This window comes from Sminthopsis crassicaudata, chromosome 2, assembly GCF_048593235.1.
Source record: "Sminthopsis crassicaudata isolate SCR6 chromosome 2, ASM4859323v1, whole genome shotgun sequence".
Classification (NCBI taxonomy): Eukaryota; Metazoa; Chordata; class Mammalia; order Dasyuromorphia; family Dasyuridae; genus Sminthopsis; species Sminthopsis crassicaudata.
Window position 1 is genome coordinate 574573244 of NC_133618.1, and position 20651 is coordinate 574593894.

Below are 20651 nucleotides of genomic sequence, written 5' to 3' on the forward strand. Positions count from 1 at the left end.
CAAAGGTAGTTTTAAGGAAGAAATTTTGAAAGAGAAAAAGAGGATTTACTTTATAGGAAAATTTGGATATAAAACAAGATCCATTTAATTCTATAGTAAGAACTATAAAATAAATTACATTCTCAAAAACAAGGGAAGTGAAACTTAAGATGACGTTACTTACCCACAATGTTTCCAGGAAGAAATACAACAACACTCATGATAATAGAGCCAACCCAGTACAAGCCAATCGATCTGTAATTTTCCCTGCAACAGAAATTCTTCATTTAATCCACCAGTCCTAGAAAGCTACTGATAAGAAATCTCTGAGCATTATTAATGTTTTCCATTTTAATCCTACTTAGTAAATTACTGAGGCCTGCTATGTCCAATCTGGCAAATCAAATACAATGGAACATTACTGCTGAGATTCAATTTCAGTCCATGGTATACATTGGCAGGGTCTTAGTGCTCCCTTTAGAATGATAAATAAAGCAGAAGAGGGAAAAAACCAGTTTTTATTTATATCATCAAACCGATTTTATTTGCAAATCACAGAAAGGAGAGCCAGTACAATGGGTTAGATTGAAGTCTGGTCGACTTGGGATCAAGTTCTCCCCTGACATTCTCAGAGCCTCAGGCCAGTATTGTAAGATTATAATATGCAGTGGAGTTGTTGAATTGCTTCAGTGGCTGGATTATTCACACCTGAAGCACTCTTTGCTGATGAAATCACAGATGAAAATATAAATGAAAAAGCCTAACTTTCTCTTGAAAGAATGAAGGGAAAAGGAATGAGACCCTGACTTAAAAGCCAATTCTGTGAATATACTTTTTATATTCCATTTAAGCAAAGGCAATTATATGATACAAAGAAAAACATAGGTTCCGTTTGCCTCAGTTTCATTATCTGTAAAATGGGGATAAGAATAGCATCAATACCCAGGGTTATAAAGGACAAAATGAGATAACATTTGTAAAGTGCTTTGAAAACTTTAAGGTTTGCTATTATCACAAGCAAATGTATGTATATTTATTTCCTTTGCAGGTGACAAATGTTAAAATTAGAATAACAGTATAAACACATATATGAAAAGACTTACTCAAAAACATATACGAATAGACTTACTCCCATGCTATTGCTGCCACCATAACAAGATACATCATATAATGAGCAGAACCATCCCAATAACAGATTACATGCCCATAGGCAGTATTCAGATATGGTTCACCCTAAAGAAAATGGGGAAAAAAATCAATTTCAAAACTGAATTCAACATTGATATGTAGTTCATCATTATATACAATAAGCAAATTAAAATTTCATTGTTAACTAATAATATATTTTGCTTTACATACATATAATATAGGATTAAGAATTTATCTTAATATTTATTGTAACAAAATTCATTGTGATTTAGGAATATGTGTGGGACGTGTGGTCAACTACATACACTGTCTCTGTCTTTCTCATTCCTCTTGTCACCTCTCCTTCTCCCTACCAAAAATTTAACAAATTATTTTTGAGTGACTAGCACTAGATTTTGTCATGGACTTGTCTATGTAATAGAGTGTTTATTTTACAAACATGCATATATTACACATATCAATTCCAGTTTCCATGATGATCATTAGCGACAATATAGTTATAGCAGTAGTGGTCCCACAATAAAACATTGTGGCCAAATCAAAAATATGGAAATACCCATTAAATAAATCTATTTTCAATTTGAGAAAAAAAAAGATACTTCACTATGTAACAATACCATAATAACCTCTGTCAGAACAGTTTATACATTTTTCTAGTCATAGACTTTCCAACAAGAAATATTTCTTTTTTTTCCCTGAGGCAATTGAGGTTAAGTGACTTGCCCAGGGTCACACAGCCAGGAAGTATTTAAGTATCTAAGGCCAGGTCCTCCTGACTTCAGGGCTAGTGCTCTATCCACTGTGCCACCTACTTGTCCCTTTCCGATAAGAAATCAAAGCCAACATCTATTCCTTCTTCATTAGTGTGCTTCTGAGAAATCTAGACATTATTCAAGGGTATTCCCTACTATCTCTACTAATATACACAAAAATCATGAAAATCTATTAAAAATCAATCACAGAACATCATGAAACAAAAACAGTAGCATATACTACTGTGTATAACTATCCAATCAAAATCATTGGGACATTTGATAACACTCACTTTAAAAGGGTACATTTTATAAAAATAGAAGCAAATGAACAGATTATTCAGAAAATGATATTTCTGAATGGGATCTGGGTTTACTCACCATATATTAAAATATAAGAATAAGAGTAGTGGCCAGGGACAGAGCATACCTTTAAAAGGTTGATAAGATTGTATTTGCTTGTAATCTTGAAAAGTTTATCAAAAGGACATTAAATTGGAAAGGAAGGGGGAGAGAAGAAAATACATGTATTCAACAAGATAGATAATATAGAAAATTGCTATTCTGTAATCAGAATAAAAGTAGATATATCCTGGAGAACAGCAGTCACCGAGGGATTCAAACCAAATAAAATCCAAGAATGGATCTATGTATGGCATGAGATGCTTGTAAAAACAACATGGATAACAATTAAGAACAGAGAGCCTATCTAAAAGTAGCAAATTTTGTCTAAGTTATATTACTTAGTCTTAATACACTAAGACCCATAATTGTAATATATTTTTGAGAAGGTATATCTTATTCAATCAAAACAAATAAGATAAGCAAAATGATGATGGTGGTATGAGTGAAGTGAGGGAAAGGAGTGAGCAGGTATTAAGGCAAAGTAACATTGTACATTAAGAAAATACACGTATAGGAAGAAGCCCAAGAAACAGAGTATAGTAAACATGATAGAAAGCATTTGTGGGAACATCGATGGAGGCAGAAACAAATGATATTTTTGTTGAAGTATATTAGAGACCACCTAGACAAAAGAACAATAGATGAAGAACTTGAAAACAGACTGCAAGCCAGGCACAGAGGCATGGTACTCTAATGATAAGAGACTTAAATTATCTGGAAACTTCTGAGGTTTTCTCAGCAAAAATCAGAGCAAGTAATAATTTCTTAACTGTCTTAATAATCATTTCATTCTTAAAGAAGCAGAGAAACCAACGAGGGGAAATTCTTCCTGGTTTTCCTGGACACAGAGGAAATGGTTGCTGGGGTGAGAATGAGAAAATTCCTTCTTAGATCTTGTGATAGAGAGGAAAACTAGAAATAGTCCAGGAATCAAGTGAAAATTGGGAATAGAATGATAAGTGTTCTGGGTTCTGGAAAAAAAAAAAAAGACATTTCAAAGGATTTGGAGAAAGCACAAGTAGACCCTACACTAAAATTCAATGGGGGAAATAAGCCCTAAAGTGCTAGAATACTCTCAAAAATGAAATAATGAAAAATAGAAACAATTTTGATGAGAGAGAAAAACTGAATGATCCAAAGAGACTTCTATGAATACAGAGGAACTTATTAAACAACTTAGATTTTTAAAAGACATAAAAAGATGGAAGCAAAGATAGACCACAGTGAATGAAAGGTGATCTGAAAAGGATTTGCTAATCCTCTTAGAACAGGCCACCTGCTGAAGGGAGGATCTGAGCTGAGAATGAAAGGAAGCCAGGAAAAGTAAGATAAGCTGACGCAGATTTGGGGTAAGAACTCAGTGCAAAGGAGATGGAAAATCATGTTCCAGGAACTCCAAGTAGATTAAAACTTTCTTATAAAATAAGAAGCTCATAGAATGCATGGAGACAGTCAAGGGTAGGAAGACTGGAAAGGAAGACCATGAAGAGCTTTAAATGCCAAACAGGAATTTCTACATTTTTACAAAGTAATATTTTTACATCAGATACATAGCAGAACAAATATATAAACCATTTTTACAAAAAAGCTTTGGAGATAAGGGAAGGACATACATTCCCTGACACTATTTCATTCTTTGAGAGAATAAGTTCAAAAATTAGCACAGTTCACATTCAAATGCAGCATGACTTTTATATGAGTCCTTGTCCAGACATGACTTGACTTCCAGATAAATTCTCATCTCAGATTTCTCTGGCCTTGGTTCAATATGAACTCCCAAAGGCCACTTCTTGCTCTTCAGGACATGATGTAGAGCTGACTTCTAAACTTGTTTGTTACACAGAAGCACTTGCAAAGTCTCAGAAACTATAATCTCATTTATCTCTCTATCTGGAAGTGGGAAACAAGCCTCATAATAAGTCATCTGGAAGTATGTTTACTCGTATTGGTCAAAATCTTTCAAAGTAGTTTGTCTGTTGTTGTTAAGATAAATTTTTCTCATGGTTCTGTTCACTTCATTTTGCATCAGTTCATACATATCTTCCCAGCAAATGACTTTTTATTTGAGTCTAGATATAATATGAACCCAGAAGCTCCTTGAGCAGAGGGCCATCTCATCAGCCTACACTTTAGGAAAATCATCTTGGCAGGTGACTAGAGAATGGACAAGAGTGGAGAAAGACTTGAGGTCAGGGGGCCAATTATAGAATATGGTATTAGTTAACATGTGCAAAGCAATGAGTGCCTGGATTAGAATTGTTTCATGGGTAAAGAGAAGAGGGCATAGAGTTAAGATGTTACAAAAATATAGATAAGATTTGACAACAAATTGGGTAAATTAAGTGAATGAGGAGTCAAGGATGACACTAATGTTGTTGGACAGATTAGGAAGATGATGGTTTCTTCGACAGAAGAGGAGAGGGTTTGGTGAGATATCTTGATTTGGTGATTTGAACATGACGAATTTAAAAACCTATGGGATATTGGGTTGCAAATGTTTAACAGGCAGTTGGGAATGAGTGATTATAGTGCAGAGGCTGGACATAGGAAATCAATGTTCAAAAAATATTTATTGGCTGCTAGGTACTGTGTTAAAAAATGAGAATATTTAAGAGAAAAATACTGTCCCAGACTTCAAGGACTCTTTGGAGCCTGGGAGATCCTGATCAGAGGGGACACAATCTCAGAGTGATAATCTTAAAGGGACCACAACTTATAGTAAAGGAAACAGTTCTCTCCTGCTTCAACTGGAAACTTTGGAGAAAGCAGTTTCAGTTGAATAATCAGTTCAGAATCCATCTCCTGTAGGAGTGAGAACAGAATGAGAAGAAAGAAAGTAGAGGGTAATCATTATATATATACATACATACATACATACATATATATATATATAATTATATATATATATACACACATATATATACATACATACATATATATATAATTATATATAATGTATGTAGGAATACAATACAAAAAGGAAGCTGGAAGACAAGACAAAAAAGGAAACTGAAAAGGAGTGGGAACCCCAAAGGCAATATGTTCCTGGACTCAAAACCAAGCAAGAAAGTTTCAGAAAATGAAGAGTATAAGTGAAAAGTTCTAGGTCTTCCCTAAAGGAGTTTATTGTACTGTCCTACCATTAGAAGGGACAGGCAGCTAAAGGGACAGAAAAGGTGCTGAGTATCAAAGCTAGATTAATTACCATGACGACCAAGCAGAGCAGCTGATGGAAAATGAAGAGTGGATCCGTGAATTCTCTCCATGGGGATAATGAACTCGTGGTAACTAATGAAATCACCAAATAAGAAGCATTGTGCAAAAAGACAAAAGGATCCAGGACAGAGACTTGGGAGATATCCATGGTTACTGGGCTTTAAGTACATGATGAACCAGAAAAGGAGACTGAGAAGATCAAGAGAGAATCAGAAGGCAGCAGTGTCACGAAACCTTCAAGGTAGAGTTTACCCAGATGAACAAGATGATCAAGAGTACAGAGATATTAAGGAGATCACTTGGACAATCAAAAGATCACTGATTCGGTTTGAGTGGTCTCAGTTCCTGGTGGTCAAGAAGTTAGTGGCAATGAGAGTCGTTAAGAATCCCCTTTAAATCGGCCTCACGTTTAGGAGTGAAAGAATTCACTCATTCCCGAATTATTAGTTTCAAAATGAAAGTTTATTGTTGGATAGAAATTAGTTTACCAAGAGACTGACTTCTATAGTGGCAAAAATGGAAAATGAGTTTTGGCATTGAGAATGCTTTCTTGGTGGGCAAAAGGATCCTGGCAGCGGAGAGTGACAGAGATCTCAAGCTACCTAGGTCCATCTGCAAAGGCCTTAGTGGAGGGAACCTATTAGATTGGGTATCCCAATGGGAACTGGGACAGCCTGAGCAGATCAGACCAGGTGGAGGCTGGGACAGCTCAGATCAGGATTCCTCAATTGAATGAGAATTCAGAATTTCTATGGGAGTTGATTCTCTCATCCTGGAAGTTTTGGGCTCTCTCTCCCTCCCTCCCTCTCTCTCTCTCTCTCTCTCTCTCTCTCTCTCTCTCTCTCTCTCTCTCTCTCTCTCTCTCTCTCTCTCTCTCTCTCTCTCTCTCTCTCTCTCCGTCTCTCCCTCTCTCTCTCTCTCTCTCTCTCTCTCTCTCTCTCTCTCTCTCTCTCTCTCTCTCTCTCTCTCTCTCTCTCTCTCTCTCTCTCTCTCTCTCTCTCTCTCAACTCTTTGGAGCCTGGGAGATCCTGATCAGAGAGGATACAATCTCAGAGTGATAATCTTAAAGGCACCACAACTTATAGTAAAAGAAACAGTTCTCTCCTGCTTCAACTGGAAACTTTGGAGAAAGCAGTTTCAGTTGAATAATCAGTTCAGAATCCATCTCCTGTAGGAGTGAGAACAGAATGAGAGGAAAGAAAGTAGAGGGTAATCATTCCAGTCTGTGGGGATTCAGTTCCATTCAACATCCTGATATGTATAGCACTGCATTAGGTTTTGAGATTACAAAAGCAAAGTCAAAATTGAATCCCTAAACTTGAATATCCTCAGGGGTCTGGCTAGATAACTTGCTTCCAAAAGTTATCATGATGAGTGATGTATAGCTCACTCCCCAGTTTGGAGCATTTTCAGGCATTCTCTACATGGCTCTAGTCTGCAAGCCACATGATCAAGATATTTTTCTAATTGGCTGGTTCCCTAAAACTGAGGTTCACCTTGACCCGTTAGTTAGGGCTCTGACTTTGGTTTGGTTTTTGCCCTGCCTATCATGTTCAAGTGAGAAGATAAGGATTAAGCCTTGAGGGGGGAGGAGGGAAGTCTCAGGGACTTTTGTTTGTTCGTTTTGTTTTGTTTCTCTCCATTCAGACTCCCATGATTTGACCCAGGAACACACAAATATGCTATTATTTCTATTGTTATCCTTGTTGTGTCCATTCTTCCTGCTGGTGAAGGGGCTTAGAGATAGCTGTGACTTTTTGAACTTAAAAAAATCAGGAGAACAAGTCACAAGGGCCAGAGTCCATCATAGGTTTTACAGCCAGCATTAGGGCCCTGAGGAATTCCCTTTTGGACCTAGACTAGGAATCATTCAGTAGCTGTACCACATTTGGACATGAATTTTTGGGACTAACACTATGTAGAAAACTGCATTAAGTCTAAGTCTGTAGTTTTTAGGAACTAAGGAGAATATTTCAATATTTTTACTTTGTATTTACTTTGTAAAATCTAATTGATGCTAACTGGTAAAATGAAACTGGAATGAAAATTACTAACAGTGGGAGGATGAACAGAAGCAACTGGAGCCTGGAAGAACAATTTAAAGAAAAATGAATAAGAAGGAAGGGTGGAAACAGCTAGGAAAACATCTCCAGTATTTGCCAGAATTTTCCTGAGCCTTTTCAGGTTTGGTTCTAGTTGTTCTTTACAACCTCTTTTACCTGTATTCTCTAAGGACTCTAAAAATTAGAAGATAAAGAATTATTAGCTTTGGGTAATGTATGTTTCCACTTGTACACGAAGGTCCAACAGGGAGCTAGAACAGGTGGCCTCTTTCAGGTGTCCATCATCATAATCAGCCATTTATAAGTATTACTTTAAGTACTTTCTATAAGTATTTCTTAAGCACTGGTAGGTGCTATGTAAATGAAGCTAGATTAAGCTTTTAACCCTAAGAAAGTGAAGTATATAGATAGATGAATTATTAATGATAGAGGCAAATAAACATTGAATAAATACATAAAACTAATATAATTACATTAATTGCAAAGAAACATTTAGTGATACTGGAAAGTGAAGAGGGAGTCTTAAGAATTGAATGTTGAAAATCACCACCTATTTTACAATCCTCTGATTTTATTTATGTAGAAACTTCCTCTGGCAGTCACCTAAAATATATTATTTCATGTTTATGAATGTGTAGTAGGATATTTGTGATATGTGTTCCTATTTTTTAAATATAAAGATTAAAATTTAACAAAAAGAAAAGGGTCACTTACCTCTTTCAAATAATATGTCATGAATCCATCAATTATACCATCTTGTTCAAGTCCTATAATAAGGTTCACTACACTGGTAAAAGCAAATACTGCATAAACTAAAGAAATAAAAACAGTGATTTAAAATACTCAGAATATGATCAGATTAATATTGTCCAATAAAAACAGAATAATCTAAAATAATTATCACTAAGATATTATGCAATATGTCAACATAGGCCAATGAAATATTGCACATTAAAACAAAAATAGAAGCACATGTATATATAACATTGCACAGGAATTCAGTCATTTAGAAACCTCAACCACAAAATCAAAATAAAGATAGTTAATTGCCTCCTCCCCCCAAAATTATATTCTCTTAATATATAAAATACTATCAAATTCAATGCATTCAAATCCATTGCTAAATCATAATTCTCTGATAAACGTAATTAACATTTAAAAGTTATTTGTGGTTAATAAGTGTTAATTAATTGAAATGGGCATAAGAACCTCAATAAGATTCCACTACAAAGTTACTGTTTTGCCTCATCGAGGTTCAAATAAGTAATCTTTCCTTCAAGAACAGGATCATAAATTTAGAACTAGAGAGGACCTTAGAGACCACTCAGTCTGATCTCTTCATTTTACAGATAAAAAAACTAAGACCTAGATATATTAAGCAACTTACCCAAGTTCACATAGTGAAAGAAGTAGCAAAGCCAGTTTCTGAAACCAGGTGTTTTAACTTTAAATGCAATAATTCTCTATTCATTGTGTCTTTGTAGTCTTACCTTTTCTTCTCTTAAAGCAATGCTCATTTGAAGTGGCAATACCTTAGGAAACTTAATGACTGACTGCATCCTGGGCAAAATACCAAATCACAAATATTGAATGACTGGTTGTATAACAGTTATTACTCATACTTTTCCTCATTAAAATATTTACCAGAATTCCTGCTTAAATGAGTATTTCCTACAAATCCATAACAGTCTGAATCAATATTATCTTTAAGATCTTTCCTACTGTACCACAACATTTAGGACTCATCCTCCATCTCCAACTCATTGTCAGTTGGGGCTCCAAAAGGCAAAGTCTTTCCTCCCTCAGGGTTGGGAATGGCTTTTATTAATTTTGCTCGTGAATACTCATGCATTATGTCAATGAATATAGAGTAACTATTTGAACTAAATTAGCCAGCCAGAGTTAATTAGCAAGCATCAGAGCTTTGAGTACCTTGTAATTGGGATTGAGGAGTATGGGTCACCTCACATGCTTTTCTCTCCTCTTTACTATTTGCTGTTCTCAACAAATTAACTTGGGTATTTTTGGCAAAATCTATAATTCTAAACTGTTTACAACATTCTAGTGACTTGGAGGAGTTTCAACATTATACTTTTTTAACATCATTCTTTGCACATAGTGTTAAGGAGTTTTGGGGAAAGTACATGTAGCACAGTTCATATAAAAGTGTAGACATTAATATTTCCCATACTTCTAAATACATGGTAATACAATTTAATAAACATCATTTTAAATGCATGTTTACATATATACATATATACATATACATACACATATATCTATACCATGCTTATCAAATTTATATATAACATGAAACTAGAAGGGAACACACTGGATGACAATCCAAAAAGATCTTTTTTGTCTAGTCTGATGGGCTAAATTTAATAATATGATCATAATAATGGTTAACATGTATATGATGTTTTAAGATTTGCAAAATACTGTAAACATATGTTGTCTCATTTGATTCTAACAACAACTGTGGGAGGTGGATGCTATTATTCCCATTTGATAAATGAGGAAATGGAGGCAAGCAAGGTAAGCCTTGTGCAGAGTCACTCCGCTGTCTTTTGTTTGTAAATGTGTCTAAGGCAGAATCTGAATAGTGGACTTCTTGTCTAACCCCCTATCCATTAAATCACTAGCTTCATAGGAACTTTTGATTTAGTTTAATAATTATAGATGTAGTCTTAGACTTGTATGCAAAAACTCCAATGGCATAAATATAGTATGGGAAAAGTAGTGAGAGACATTAATTAAAAAGACCTAAAAGAGCCACCAAAAAAGCAGAATGTAGTACAAAAAAAGAACAAACACAGCTTGAAAGAAGAGATATGAGAAGACAACTCCATACCATCTATTTTCAGAGGTAGGAGGTCCACTATTATTGTACACTGCGTGTATTTTCCTTTTTTGTCTTTAAACAATACTATTTGTAATATAAAATGGCTCTCTGGGATGGGTATCAAGGGGAGAAGGGAAATTATAATGATATAAAAAGGCAATAAACATTTATTTAAATAAATAAAAAAAAAACCAAAGAACAAAAGACTTAAGCATCTTAGTGAAATAAAATCTTACTATGAGAAAAAGGTGTGACTTGGCAACCAAAATTGCTAATATAGTCATGAATCTTAGAAGGCTAGTGTCCAGGAAAAAAAAAAAGAAAGTAATAGTCCCAAAGTACTATACTCAGATCATATCTATAGCATTATATTCAATTCTGAGAACCACATTTTAAGAAAGATGTTAATATATTAGCACTTATCCAAAGGAGGTGACCAGTATTGTGAAGAAATTAGAAATAATCCCATATAAGAATAAGATGAAAGAAATGAGAATGCTTAAGTTGGAGAAGAGGAGGCTTGGGATTACCTCATCAATTCTCAACAATGTCATTGTTATCTCAGTGTACATGCTGATTCACAGACCTATAGAACAGGCATCCTTATTTTTCCTAAGCTCCAGTCCCACATCAATAACTACATTGTATTGGACATTTCCAACCAGATATCTCAAAGACATCACAAACTCAAAATGTCTAAAATAAACATCTTCTCTCAAACCTACCTCTCTTTGAAATTTCCTTATTTCTATCACAGCTTTCATATTTCTAATCTCCCAGTTTTGTTACTTTGGTGATACCCTTAAGTCCTGATGCTCCCTCTTTAAATCCAATCAGTTATCAAATCTTGCCGTTTCTACCTCTTCAACAAGTGTGGCATCTGTACTTTTCTCACTAATCACAAGACCATCCCATTAATCCATCTCAGTCACCTTTCTCCCGGACTTGCAATTATTCTTGCTTTACTGTGGCCCAGAGGGTAGGGCTAGGTACAATTTGCAGAGGTAGATTTGGCTCTCCAGTGGGGGAAAACTACATAATAAATTGAATGAGCTCACGTGGAAAGTAAGCTCCTGTTACTCAGTCTTCAGAAACAGAGGCTGGATGACCATTTGTCAGGACGTTACAGAGGAGATTTGTGCTCAGATACAGTTTAGACTTGATAACTTATAAGGTTTCTTGAAGATTTGTAGTTTAATGCTACCATTTCGGGGGTTATTAATCTTTTGAGTGTCATAGTCTCTATACAACCTGCCCCCTTTGGCAACCCATGAGCTTCTCAAAATAATGTGGTTAAATGTATAAAATAAAATATATGGAAACACAAAGGAAATCAATAATATCAAATATATATATATATATATATATATATATATATATATATATATATATATATATATATATATATATACACACACATTAGTTATCAAAAAAATTTTAACCAAGTTCATAGAGGCAGATGGTAAGGTGAGTAGAGCACCAGGCCTGGAATTTGGAGGACTTGAGTTCAAATCCAACCCCAGGCACTATCTTTGTGATTCTGGACAAGTCACTTAACCCCAAGTGCCTTCCTCCTAATAAAATAATAATTTTTAAAAATTTCTTAAGTCCATAACCTTAGTTTAAGAACTCCTGTTTTATCACAAGTTTGAAAAGACATTGTGCTATAGTGTGATGAGGAAGCTAGCCTCAGAACCAGGATCTCCACTTTTGATACATGCTGTCTGGGCCAATGATTTAATCTCTCAATTGTCTAGGAAACTCCAAATCTGCAGATTTAAAATGTGTCCTCATTATAAGGTCAAGCATCTAAGTAAATGAAGGAGTTGGTAATCAAACTTAGAGCCTTCTGATTCTAAAACTAGTATTCTGCTAAAACATGGAGTCTCAAAAAAAAATCTAAAACCTGAATCTCCACTAAAAGGGAAAACACATACACATACATATGTTTGTGTGTATATGTGTGTGTATAATAAATATAAAATATTTCTATATTTTCTATAGTCTGAAATCAAAGACAACAGCATGAACGAATGTAAAGAATATTTCACTAGAAATCAAAAAGATGTTGGTTCTGGGCACAGCTCTATCACTTATTCATTAAATTATTTTGGAAAAGTCACAGAATCTCACTAGGCTCAGTTTCTCATTCATAAAATGAAGGGGGAAGACTAATATTCTTTGACCTTGAAAGTAGAAAACTGCAAGTCAAAATAATACTATATAGAATACTATTGTTCTATAATAATCGAGAAGAAGGATTTCAGAAAAACCTGGGAAGAGATATGAACTATTGCAAAGGGAAGTGAGAACTAGGAGGTCATTATATATAGTAATTATTATCAACTGTGAAGGACTTAGCTACTCTGATCAAAACAATAATCCCAATATGGTACTGAAGGACTCATGATGAAAGTGTTATCCACATCCAGAGAGAGAACTGATAAACTCTGAGTGCAAAGCAAAATATAATTATCTGACTTTATTTTTCTTGCTTTATTGTAACACAAGTAATGTGGAAATATATTTTATATGACTTCATAAGTATAACTGATGTCATATTGCTTATTCTATCAATGGGTGGTAGAAGGCTGAAGGGAGGAAGAAAATTTGGAACTCAAAATTTTCTAAAATGCTACAAATAAATAATTTTTAAAGCGGGGGGAGAGATAATGCTAACATCTCCTTTTCTTCCACCCCATTATTGATTCCTTCATCTATCCCTCAGTTCTTTTTTCTCCTCCCCTGCTTAAGTGATTTAAGAAACCACTTAAAATGTGTATTTGCACAACTGACTAAGTTTAATTACTTTAACAAATACTCTCTGGATGCCTGATGGTAATCAATGTATAGAATACAGATTAGCACCCCATCAATAACTATAAAATTTCTTATGACAATGGCATATGGAAAATTAACGATGTATTTGATATTTGCTAAAATATTCCATCCAAATTTTAAATGGTATGAAAATTTATTTATAATCCAATGATAAATATAAGTTTGGGCAGAAGAAAAAACTCCCAATCAACCTTATGTCCAGTATTTTCTATTCCATTGATACCTACCATAAAACAAGGGATCTCTAGGTGGTTTTCTCTTCACAAGAACACGAGCCAACAGAGCTACAATGAGTAGAATCAGTACTCCAGCAGCTACAATTGTCCAGGAACTATAAAAATTAAAACATGGAAGCTGAGTCACTATCAAAATAAACATTCCAATGCTGGGAATTTCCTAGCCAGCTGAATACATTTTCCCAAATAATGCTGCTCCACTATTTGTTTAATATGGAAGTCTCAGGTGCAGCATACTTCACCATGAAGGTCAATCTTTGGCACAGCTTTTGGTTGGTGATAATTCCTAAAAACATCTGACTGGTTAATAAATGATTCTATTTAGAGAGTGCTTTATAGTTACAATGGATTTTTACATACATTATTTCGCCTGATCCTTATAATAATCTTGTGATATTATACAAGTATTATAATTATTCACATTCATATAGCACTTGTAGAAATTGTAAATCATTTTAAATAGGAACACATATTTAGAAAGGGCCTCAGAGAGCAATAGCTCAACACCCTAGTTTTATAGATAAATATAAGTGACCTGCCCAAGAGCATATAAGTAGCAAACAACCAACATAGACTTGAACCCAAGATCTTCAACTCTAGAACCAATGCTCTTTTCACTATACTATGCTGGCTTCCTATACATTAGCTCATTTGATTCTCAACAACTGTGAGATATATAAATATAGATATAGATATACTATTACTATCATCTCCATTTAACAGTTGAGTAAACTGAGGTACACAGAAGTAGTAAGGGGCATAGATAGGACCTAAACTCTAATCTTTCTGATTCCAAGACACAGCTCTTTCTCAGGGAGTAGGCAAAATTCCCTTGTATTAGGCATTTTCCTCATATGGTATCTCCAGTAGGGGCTATTATTCTGAATTGATATCAAAACATAGGAAGTAAAGAAGTCTTAGATTCCTGGAGACTTTGAAAAAAGGTTAAGCCTTAGCAAAAAGAAGGAATGAGAATTAAAGAGCAAATCAAGTTGGCTCCTATCCCTTCGGTGTTCTTGCCAAGAAAGGGGAATTGGTACAGAAGTTTGAATAATAGATGGTGCCCAATGGCAGACTGTTGCTAGGGTAAAACATTGAAGAGTGCTAGCGAGAGAAAAAACGATCTAAGTTTTTGCCACTTTCTGTTATAAGTCACTCTTGTATAATTCTGCTTCCCATATCTGACTCTATTCTGTATTTGTAACTACACTGTTACATGGACAAAAGACTGTGCTTAAGGACATACATGTACAATTGTCCCCTGACTAGGAAAGGAAGGACATCATGGTAATCAACTGGAACTGATTGACTTATGGTAGAAGGACAAGAGATCAAAAGCATGTCCTAAAAGCAGGTAGGAGGTCTGAATCAGGGGATAGTAACATGTTCAACATTAAAATTTACAAGGTTCAACAAAACAATTTCAGGTCCTTTTTACCTCAAGAACTAGGTTCAACTGTTCTAGGACTCTAAAATCACTGGGCCTCACATCAATTCTGGCCCTATCACAATATATTATGGGTAAAGAAATTGCACCCCATACTTTGTGATCTAGTTTTAAGACAGGGATCCCGGTAGGAGTTTTGCAAACTTAGAAATGGTCCTACAATAACTTTTTTAAAGCCTCAATAGACTGGAGCAGGGAGTGGGAAGGAAAGCTATGGAAAAAAATCCATAGTATCTAGGACTTTCCATTTCTTCATGATTTACATTTCCAAAGATGGTCTTACCCAAAGCTGTGCCTCATGAGATCAAGAACATCTCCAAATTGACAAGGATTATTTCATTTTGTTGGGTAAAATTCACATAATAACTCATGATAAAAGTGGCAACAGATTCAATCAGCTTTTACCAAAAGAAAAAAAGAAAACTGTACTAGATCAAATCAACAAATATTTGCTCAAAAAAGTTTATCTACTAAGTATGAAGTTCCGTGATAGATAATCTTGGAGATCCAATAATAAGACACAAACCCTCCAGAACCTAATGAACTAGCTAAAGAAAGCCAGGAACACATGAAATGTGAGCTATCAATATAATATTTAAATAGCAATTCAAAAAATAGATTACACACTTTGCAGAGATGTAAAAAGATATGTGACTAATTGCCAAAGGAATTATAGAAATATTGAGGGTTAACTATAAGAATTTAGAAGATGAGATAGAGATCAGTGTGGCCCAAGATAGTTTAAAAAAAAAAAAGCTTGAGCTGTGACTTAAAGATGGAGGTCAGAAGGTACAAAAAAGTGTATGGAAAAGGAGTGAAGACATAATTTGAAAGAAGGTAAGAAATAAATGCTGTAATCAGGTAGACTAGAATACCTCCCCAAAGCCAAAACTAATTTCATATTCTATACCCTTAATAATTTTGCAACAGGCAGCTAAGTGATACAGTGGATAGAGTACTGGACCTGGAGCCAGGAAAACTCTTCCTAAGTTCAAATCTAGTTTCTGACATGCGCTAGCAGTGTGACCCTGGATAAGTCACAAACTGGTTTGCCTCAGTTTTCTCATCTGTAAAGTGAATTGGTAAAGGAAATGATAAACTACCTAGTATCTTTGCAAACAAAACAAAACAAAACAAAAAAACCCTAAATGAGGTCAGAAAGAATTGGACATGACTGAACAACAACAGAAGATTATCAACATTTTCATTATAACTCCTAACTTAGCCAGAAGGTTTCATTCTCTTTGTCTTCAAATTGTCCTACAATCCTGGAGCCCCCAGGTCTCAACTCCAATTACATAAATATTATATTATACTTCTCTGTATATATGTAATTTTCATGCTACTGCTGTCACCAAGTAGAAGATAAGCAACTATTGGTCATTTTTTATGTGTGTGAAGAGACTTGCTTAATTATCTAGAAGGGTCCCTGGAGGCCACCAAATATTCTATTTTTACAGGAGGGCTTAATAAATATTTGTTAAATTTGCAGAACCAGGCCATAAATGAGCGCCTTTCCCCCTCTTTTTAAGCATATTGAAATAACTTACTTATTTTAAATCTTCCCTCTGTTAAAAGATCTGTTCAGTCAGCCAGCCACTCCTTAACACTGAAGTTCAGTCTAAAAAAAGAAAGTTAGCTCCATCTAGGGCAAGAAACTGGAATAATGAATGATGAAAAAAGGAGGCAGCGTGGAAAAGCAGAGGGACACCATCTGAGCCAGATGGTCCAGATTCTAGTCCCAACATGGTTACTAATTGACTGCAGGCTTTGGGTATGTCTGTTACACTCTATAAATTTCACTTTCCTTATCTGAAAAGTTGTAGGGTGGGGAGGGAGAGCGTTGACTCTGAGGTTCTTTCCAATCCTGGAATTGAATGTTAAAGTTAAGCTGGATACATGATGTATGCATATTGCATTGCTAATCTTTTGATAGATTTGATAGCAGGCAGTAGGGTACTCAATGCATTATTAACATCAAATAATTTAGAACTTATTCTGTTTAAGGATCATTACATCTGAGTCTCTAGAATTTTAAAACCAAAAATGATCTTAGAGAGTCAGCAGTCAATTCGTTTATGCAAGGTACTATGCTAAGAGCTAGGAAACAAGAGACTAGAGAGATGAATAAACAACTAGATTTATAAATGAATGAATGAAATGTTCCCTACCCTCAGCCAGCTTAAACTCTTCTGGGTATATACATGAGTACACCAATGAGGAATTACAAAGTAATTTCACAGCGTCTCTCTATTATTCCCTCTAGAATAGAATAAACTTGAAAAACCCCTCATGAGCTGGCTCCTTCCTATCTCTCCAGTCTTCTTATACTGTACTCCCCTCAGTGAACAACTATCTGACACTCCCTCCCCTCCCCAATGCTCATCTCTTCCTCCTTACCTCACCCTCAAATCTCTTAAGCAAGAGGTCCTTCCCAGGCCCCACTTCCTTAGAATGCCTTCCCTCTGAAGTTATCTCCCAATTTATATTCTCTTTTTGTCTGTCTCTCTCTCTATATGTGTATATAAATACATATATCTATGTATGTGTGTATATATACATATATATATATAGCTATCTATATATTCTTATGTATCTATATAGATAGATGGGTCTTATGAGTATCTAGTTTTTTGCATGTTGTCTCTATAATTAGAATTTGAACTTCTTAAGGGCAGATACAATGAAATACATTGAAAATGATGGTGATAAAAAAAAAAGAAAGAAAATGATAGTGATGATGATAAGGATCATGAGAGATGAACCATCAACAAGCAAGGAGAGAAGGCTTTATATAGGAAGTGGCACTTGAGGTGAGCCTTGAAGGAAGGCAAAGACTGTAAGAGAGAAGAAGGAAGTTCATTCCAGGCTTTGGGATTGTGGAAGGAGGAGGAGACAGCCTGTGTGTGCAAAGGCTTCTTTTTGCCTGACAAATTTTTATGTGATTCCAAGTATATAAGTAAATAAACTAGGTAGATAAAGCCAACATTTACTGATAATAAATTGTAATTTCACAAGGCCCACATTCAGTTAAGGGACTCCATATGGAGTCATAACCCACAGTTTAAGAAGCTTTGATCTACATCAGGGGTTCTTAACCTCCAATGCACAGATTCCAATAGGATAAAAATGCATCTTAATTTTCAATAACCTCTCATTGAAATTCAACAGTTCCTTCAATGATATAAAAACATTATTCTGAACCCAGGTCCCTAGGCTTCACCTAATTGACAAAGAAGCCCATAAGAAAAAAAAGGTTTAGAACGTTGATACTGATCTCATCATTTCCAGATAAGAAACTGAGGGCCAGCGATCAAGTGAGTGGCTCATGATCTTGAAGCTAGTCACTGAATTCCTGCCTTTTGGAGAGATCAATGCTCTCTTCTCAGCATCCTAAATAGATCCTAAATACCCCTTCCTCCTCCTCCTCCTTTTCCTTCGTTTCTTTTTCCTCCTTCATTTCCTCTCACTCCTCCTTCTATTCTTCCTTCTCAAGCTCTTCTCTTCTACCTCTTCTTTCTCCTTCTCCTCAGTGTAGATGAAGCCTGAAGCCATAGTGAGTAGCTCCTGGCATGTAAGCATTGCTGACAAAGAGACCACCACTTACAGTGAAATCCAGGAGCACATTTTCAGTTTAAAAGCTAGCTTGCAATTTCCTCAGCAGCAACAGCTTTGAGAAACACAATAGGTTTACTTCCTGCATGCGGATAGGAACTCACTTCTGGCACAGAATCAGTCTGCCCCAGGGCCAGAACTGGAACAGCTTTTCTTCAAGTCCTTATTTGGGGGCTGGTCGGGTGACTTGGAACGCTGAGGGGAACGTCTGACTAGGAGTCCTTAGTTCTGGTTTTTATCTCTATTCATTGGGTGATCTTGGACATACTTGTTCACCATCCTGATTGTTTCCTGATCTGTAAATCAAAGGGATTCGACTAGAACTCCCGGGTGATTCCAGAACTAACATTCAGTGATTCTACATGGTGTCCATGGTAGGGACAGAGCTTCCAGGTTCCAGTTAAATTTAATGATGCACTAAAACTCTTAACATCCCCTTTCACATAACACCATTTTGTAACCATTAAAGTTTAGCTCCTACCTTTTTTTTCCAGAGCCTGTCCCCCAACTCTGTTCTAGTAGATTAAAAATAATTAGAATGTATTCCTTTAACATAGAACCTAGCAGTTTTCCATGTGCCGTAACACGCATGTTCTCATTTAAGCAGAGGACTGGGCTGCCGCTATTTCTAGAGTGGAGGGCCCTTAGAAGTTAGCCGGTCCTACTTCTGCCTTTTACAGATGCAAGCCAGAGGAGTGGAGTGACCTAGCCAAAGTCCCGCGGCTTATCCGCAGTAGAGTTGGGCCTGGACCTCTGGGCTCCAGTAACGCAACGATCTTTCTATCGAATTATTCGCCACCTGTTTCTGACGGTACCCCAGCAGAGATCTTTTTGCCTCCCGGATTTAGAACTGGAAGGAGTTTGGACGTAAGAGTCTAGAAGACCTAGCCTTTAATCCCAGTCCTGCCATTTAACACCCAGAATGACCTTGGGCGAATCACTTAATTAAAGCATCCCCCCATTCCCTCTTCTCTAACAATGAGGGGTCAGACTAGATGACTGCTAAGACTCTTTCCAGCTTTAAAACAGTCTGAGTCTGTGACTGCTTCCGCCGCCTAGTCTTCAGCGAGGACTCTAAAACTCGGTGAGATTAAGTGATTTAAGCCAAGGTCCCGCAGGTAGCAGTGGCAGGATGGGAATTCAGCCCTGGCTCCCTCCGCACCTCAGGAATGAAGGTGCACGGGAAGAAGTGCTGGGGGAAAGGACCCGCACCTCCCGCGCTCACACGGACCGAATCAACGGGTCTGGCTATAAAAAGTTACAGTTGCATACATTCTGAAGGATCCTCGTTTCTAATCTTGCTTCAGTTGCACCCAGGAGGTGCTGTGTGCATTACGGAGTAAACGCGTAAAGCACTGGATCTAGTGGCTAATTTACAAAGTCACCTCCCGGTGAAGCGGGAGGAAGATTCGGGACGCAGCCCGCTCCCTGGCCGGGCCCCGGCCCCCACCCCTCCAGCCACTCACTCGCGATGAGCTGCCAGGTGGTTGAAGACGTAAGTGGCGGGGATAGCGGAGAGGGACAGCACGAAGACTCCGGTGGCTGCAGAGGCGCTCATCTCCGCCGAGAGCCGGGCCGGCCTTCACCGCATCTCGCCCCCGGGGCCGCCGCCGAGTCCGCCTGGGCGCGGCCGCCACCGCCCCTAGCTTCCTGCGGCGCACCCGAGTGCCCACAGCGGAGCGCGGCTGCTGCCTCCTCCCCTAAACTTGGCCGAGCTTCCGCCGAGGCGCGCGTCTCCCCGAGGCTCCCCTCCCCGTCTGCCCAGTCGGGCTCTCGGGCCGCGGCGCCCCCCGCGCCCAGCTCCCGGGGCGGCTCCAGAGGCCCCGGCCAAGAGGTCACCATAGGCTCGAGGACGCCAGTCCAACCCTCTCTTCTGTCGCCCCGCAGGCCAGAGCAGCGACCCTCCCTCCTCTGCTGCGGGGACAGCTGCGGAGGAGATGGAGTATCTCATGCTTGGGACAGGGCGGGGCTGAGGGGGACACAGGGGCCCCCCATGCTGAGCCTGGGCCAGCCTCAGCCCCTAGCAGTGCCCTATTCCCCCGGCCCCTCTGCAAGGCCCAAACCCCTGGCTGTGCCCCGCGCCCGCTCTCAAGCCAGCAACTT

The 20651-nt window shown here is 37.3% G+C and overlaps 1 protein-coding gene across 6 annotated transcripts in view; it reads right to left on the reverse strand.

The window, feature by feature from the left end:
- The window catches only part of TM6SF1 (transmembrane 6 superfamily member 1), a 41875-nt gene extending 21642 nt beyond the window's left edge, over positions 1-20233 (reverse strand). For 3 of the 6 annotated variants that reach the window (XM_074295281.1, XM_074295283.1, XM_074295286.1), the window contains exons 1-5: positions 20015-20233; positions 13478-13581; positions 8279-8376; positions 1109-1212; positions 164-246 (exon numbers count right to left, since the gene is read on the reverse strand). In XM_074295281.1, the coding sequence (XP_074151382.1) occupies positions 164-246; positions 1109-1212; positions 8279-8376; positions 13478-13581; positions 20015-20106 (481 nt within the window). In that variant the 5' untranslated portion in view covers positions 20107-20233. Of the gene's footprint in view, positions 1-163; positions 247-1082; positions 1213-8278; positions 8407-13328; positions 13582-20014 lie in introns of all 6 variants that reach the window. The other 3 variants (XM_074295280.1, XM_074295284.1, XM_074295285.1) reach the window with 3 other exon arrangements.
- Between the last annotated feature and the right edge of the window lie 418 nt (positions 20234-20651).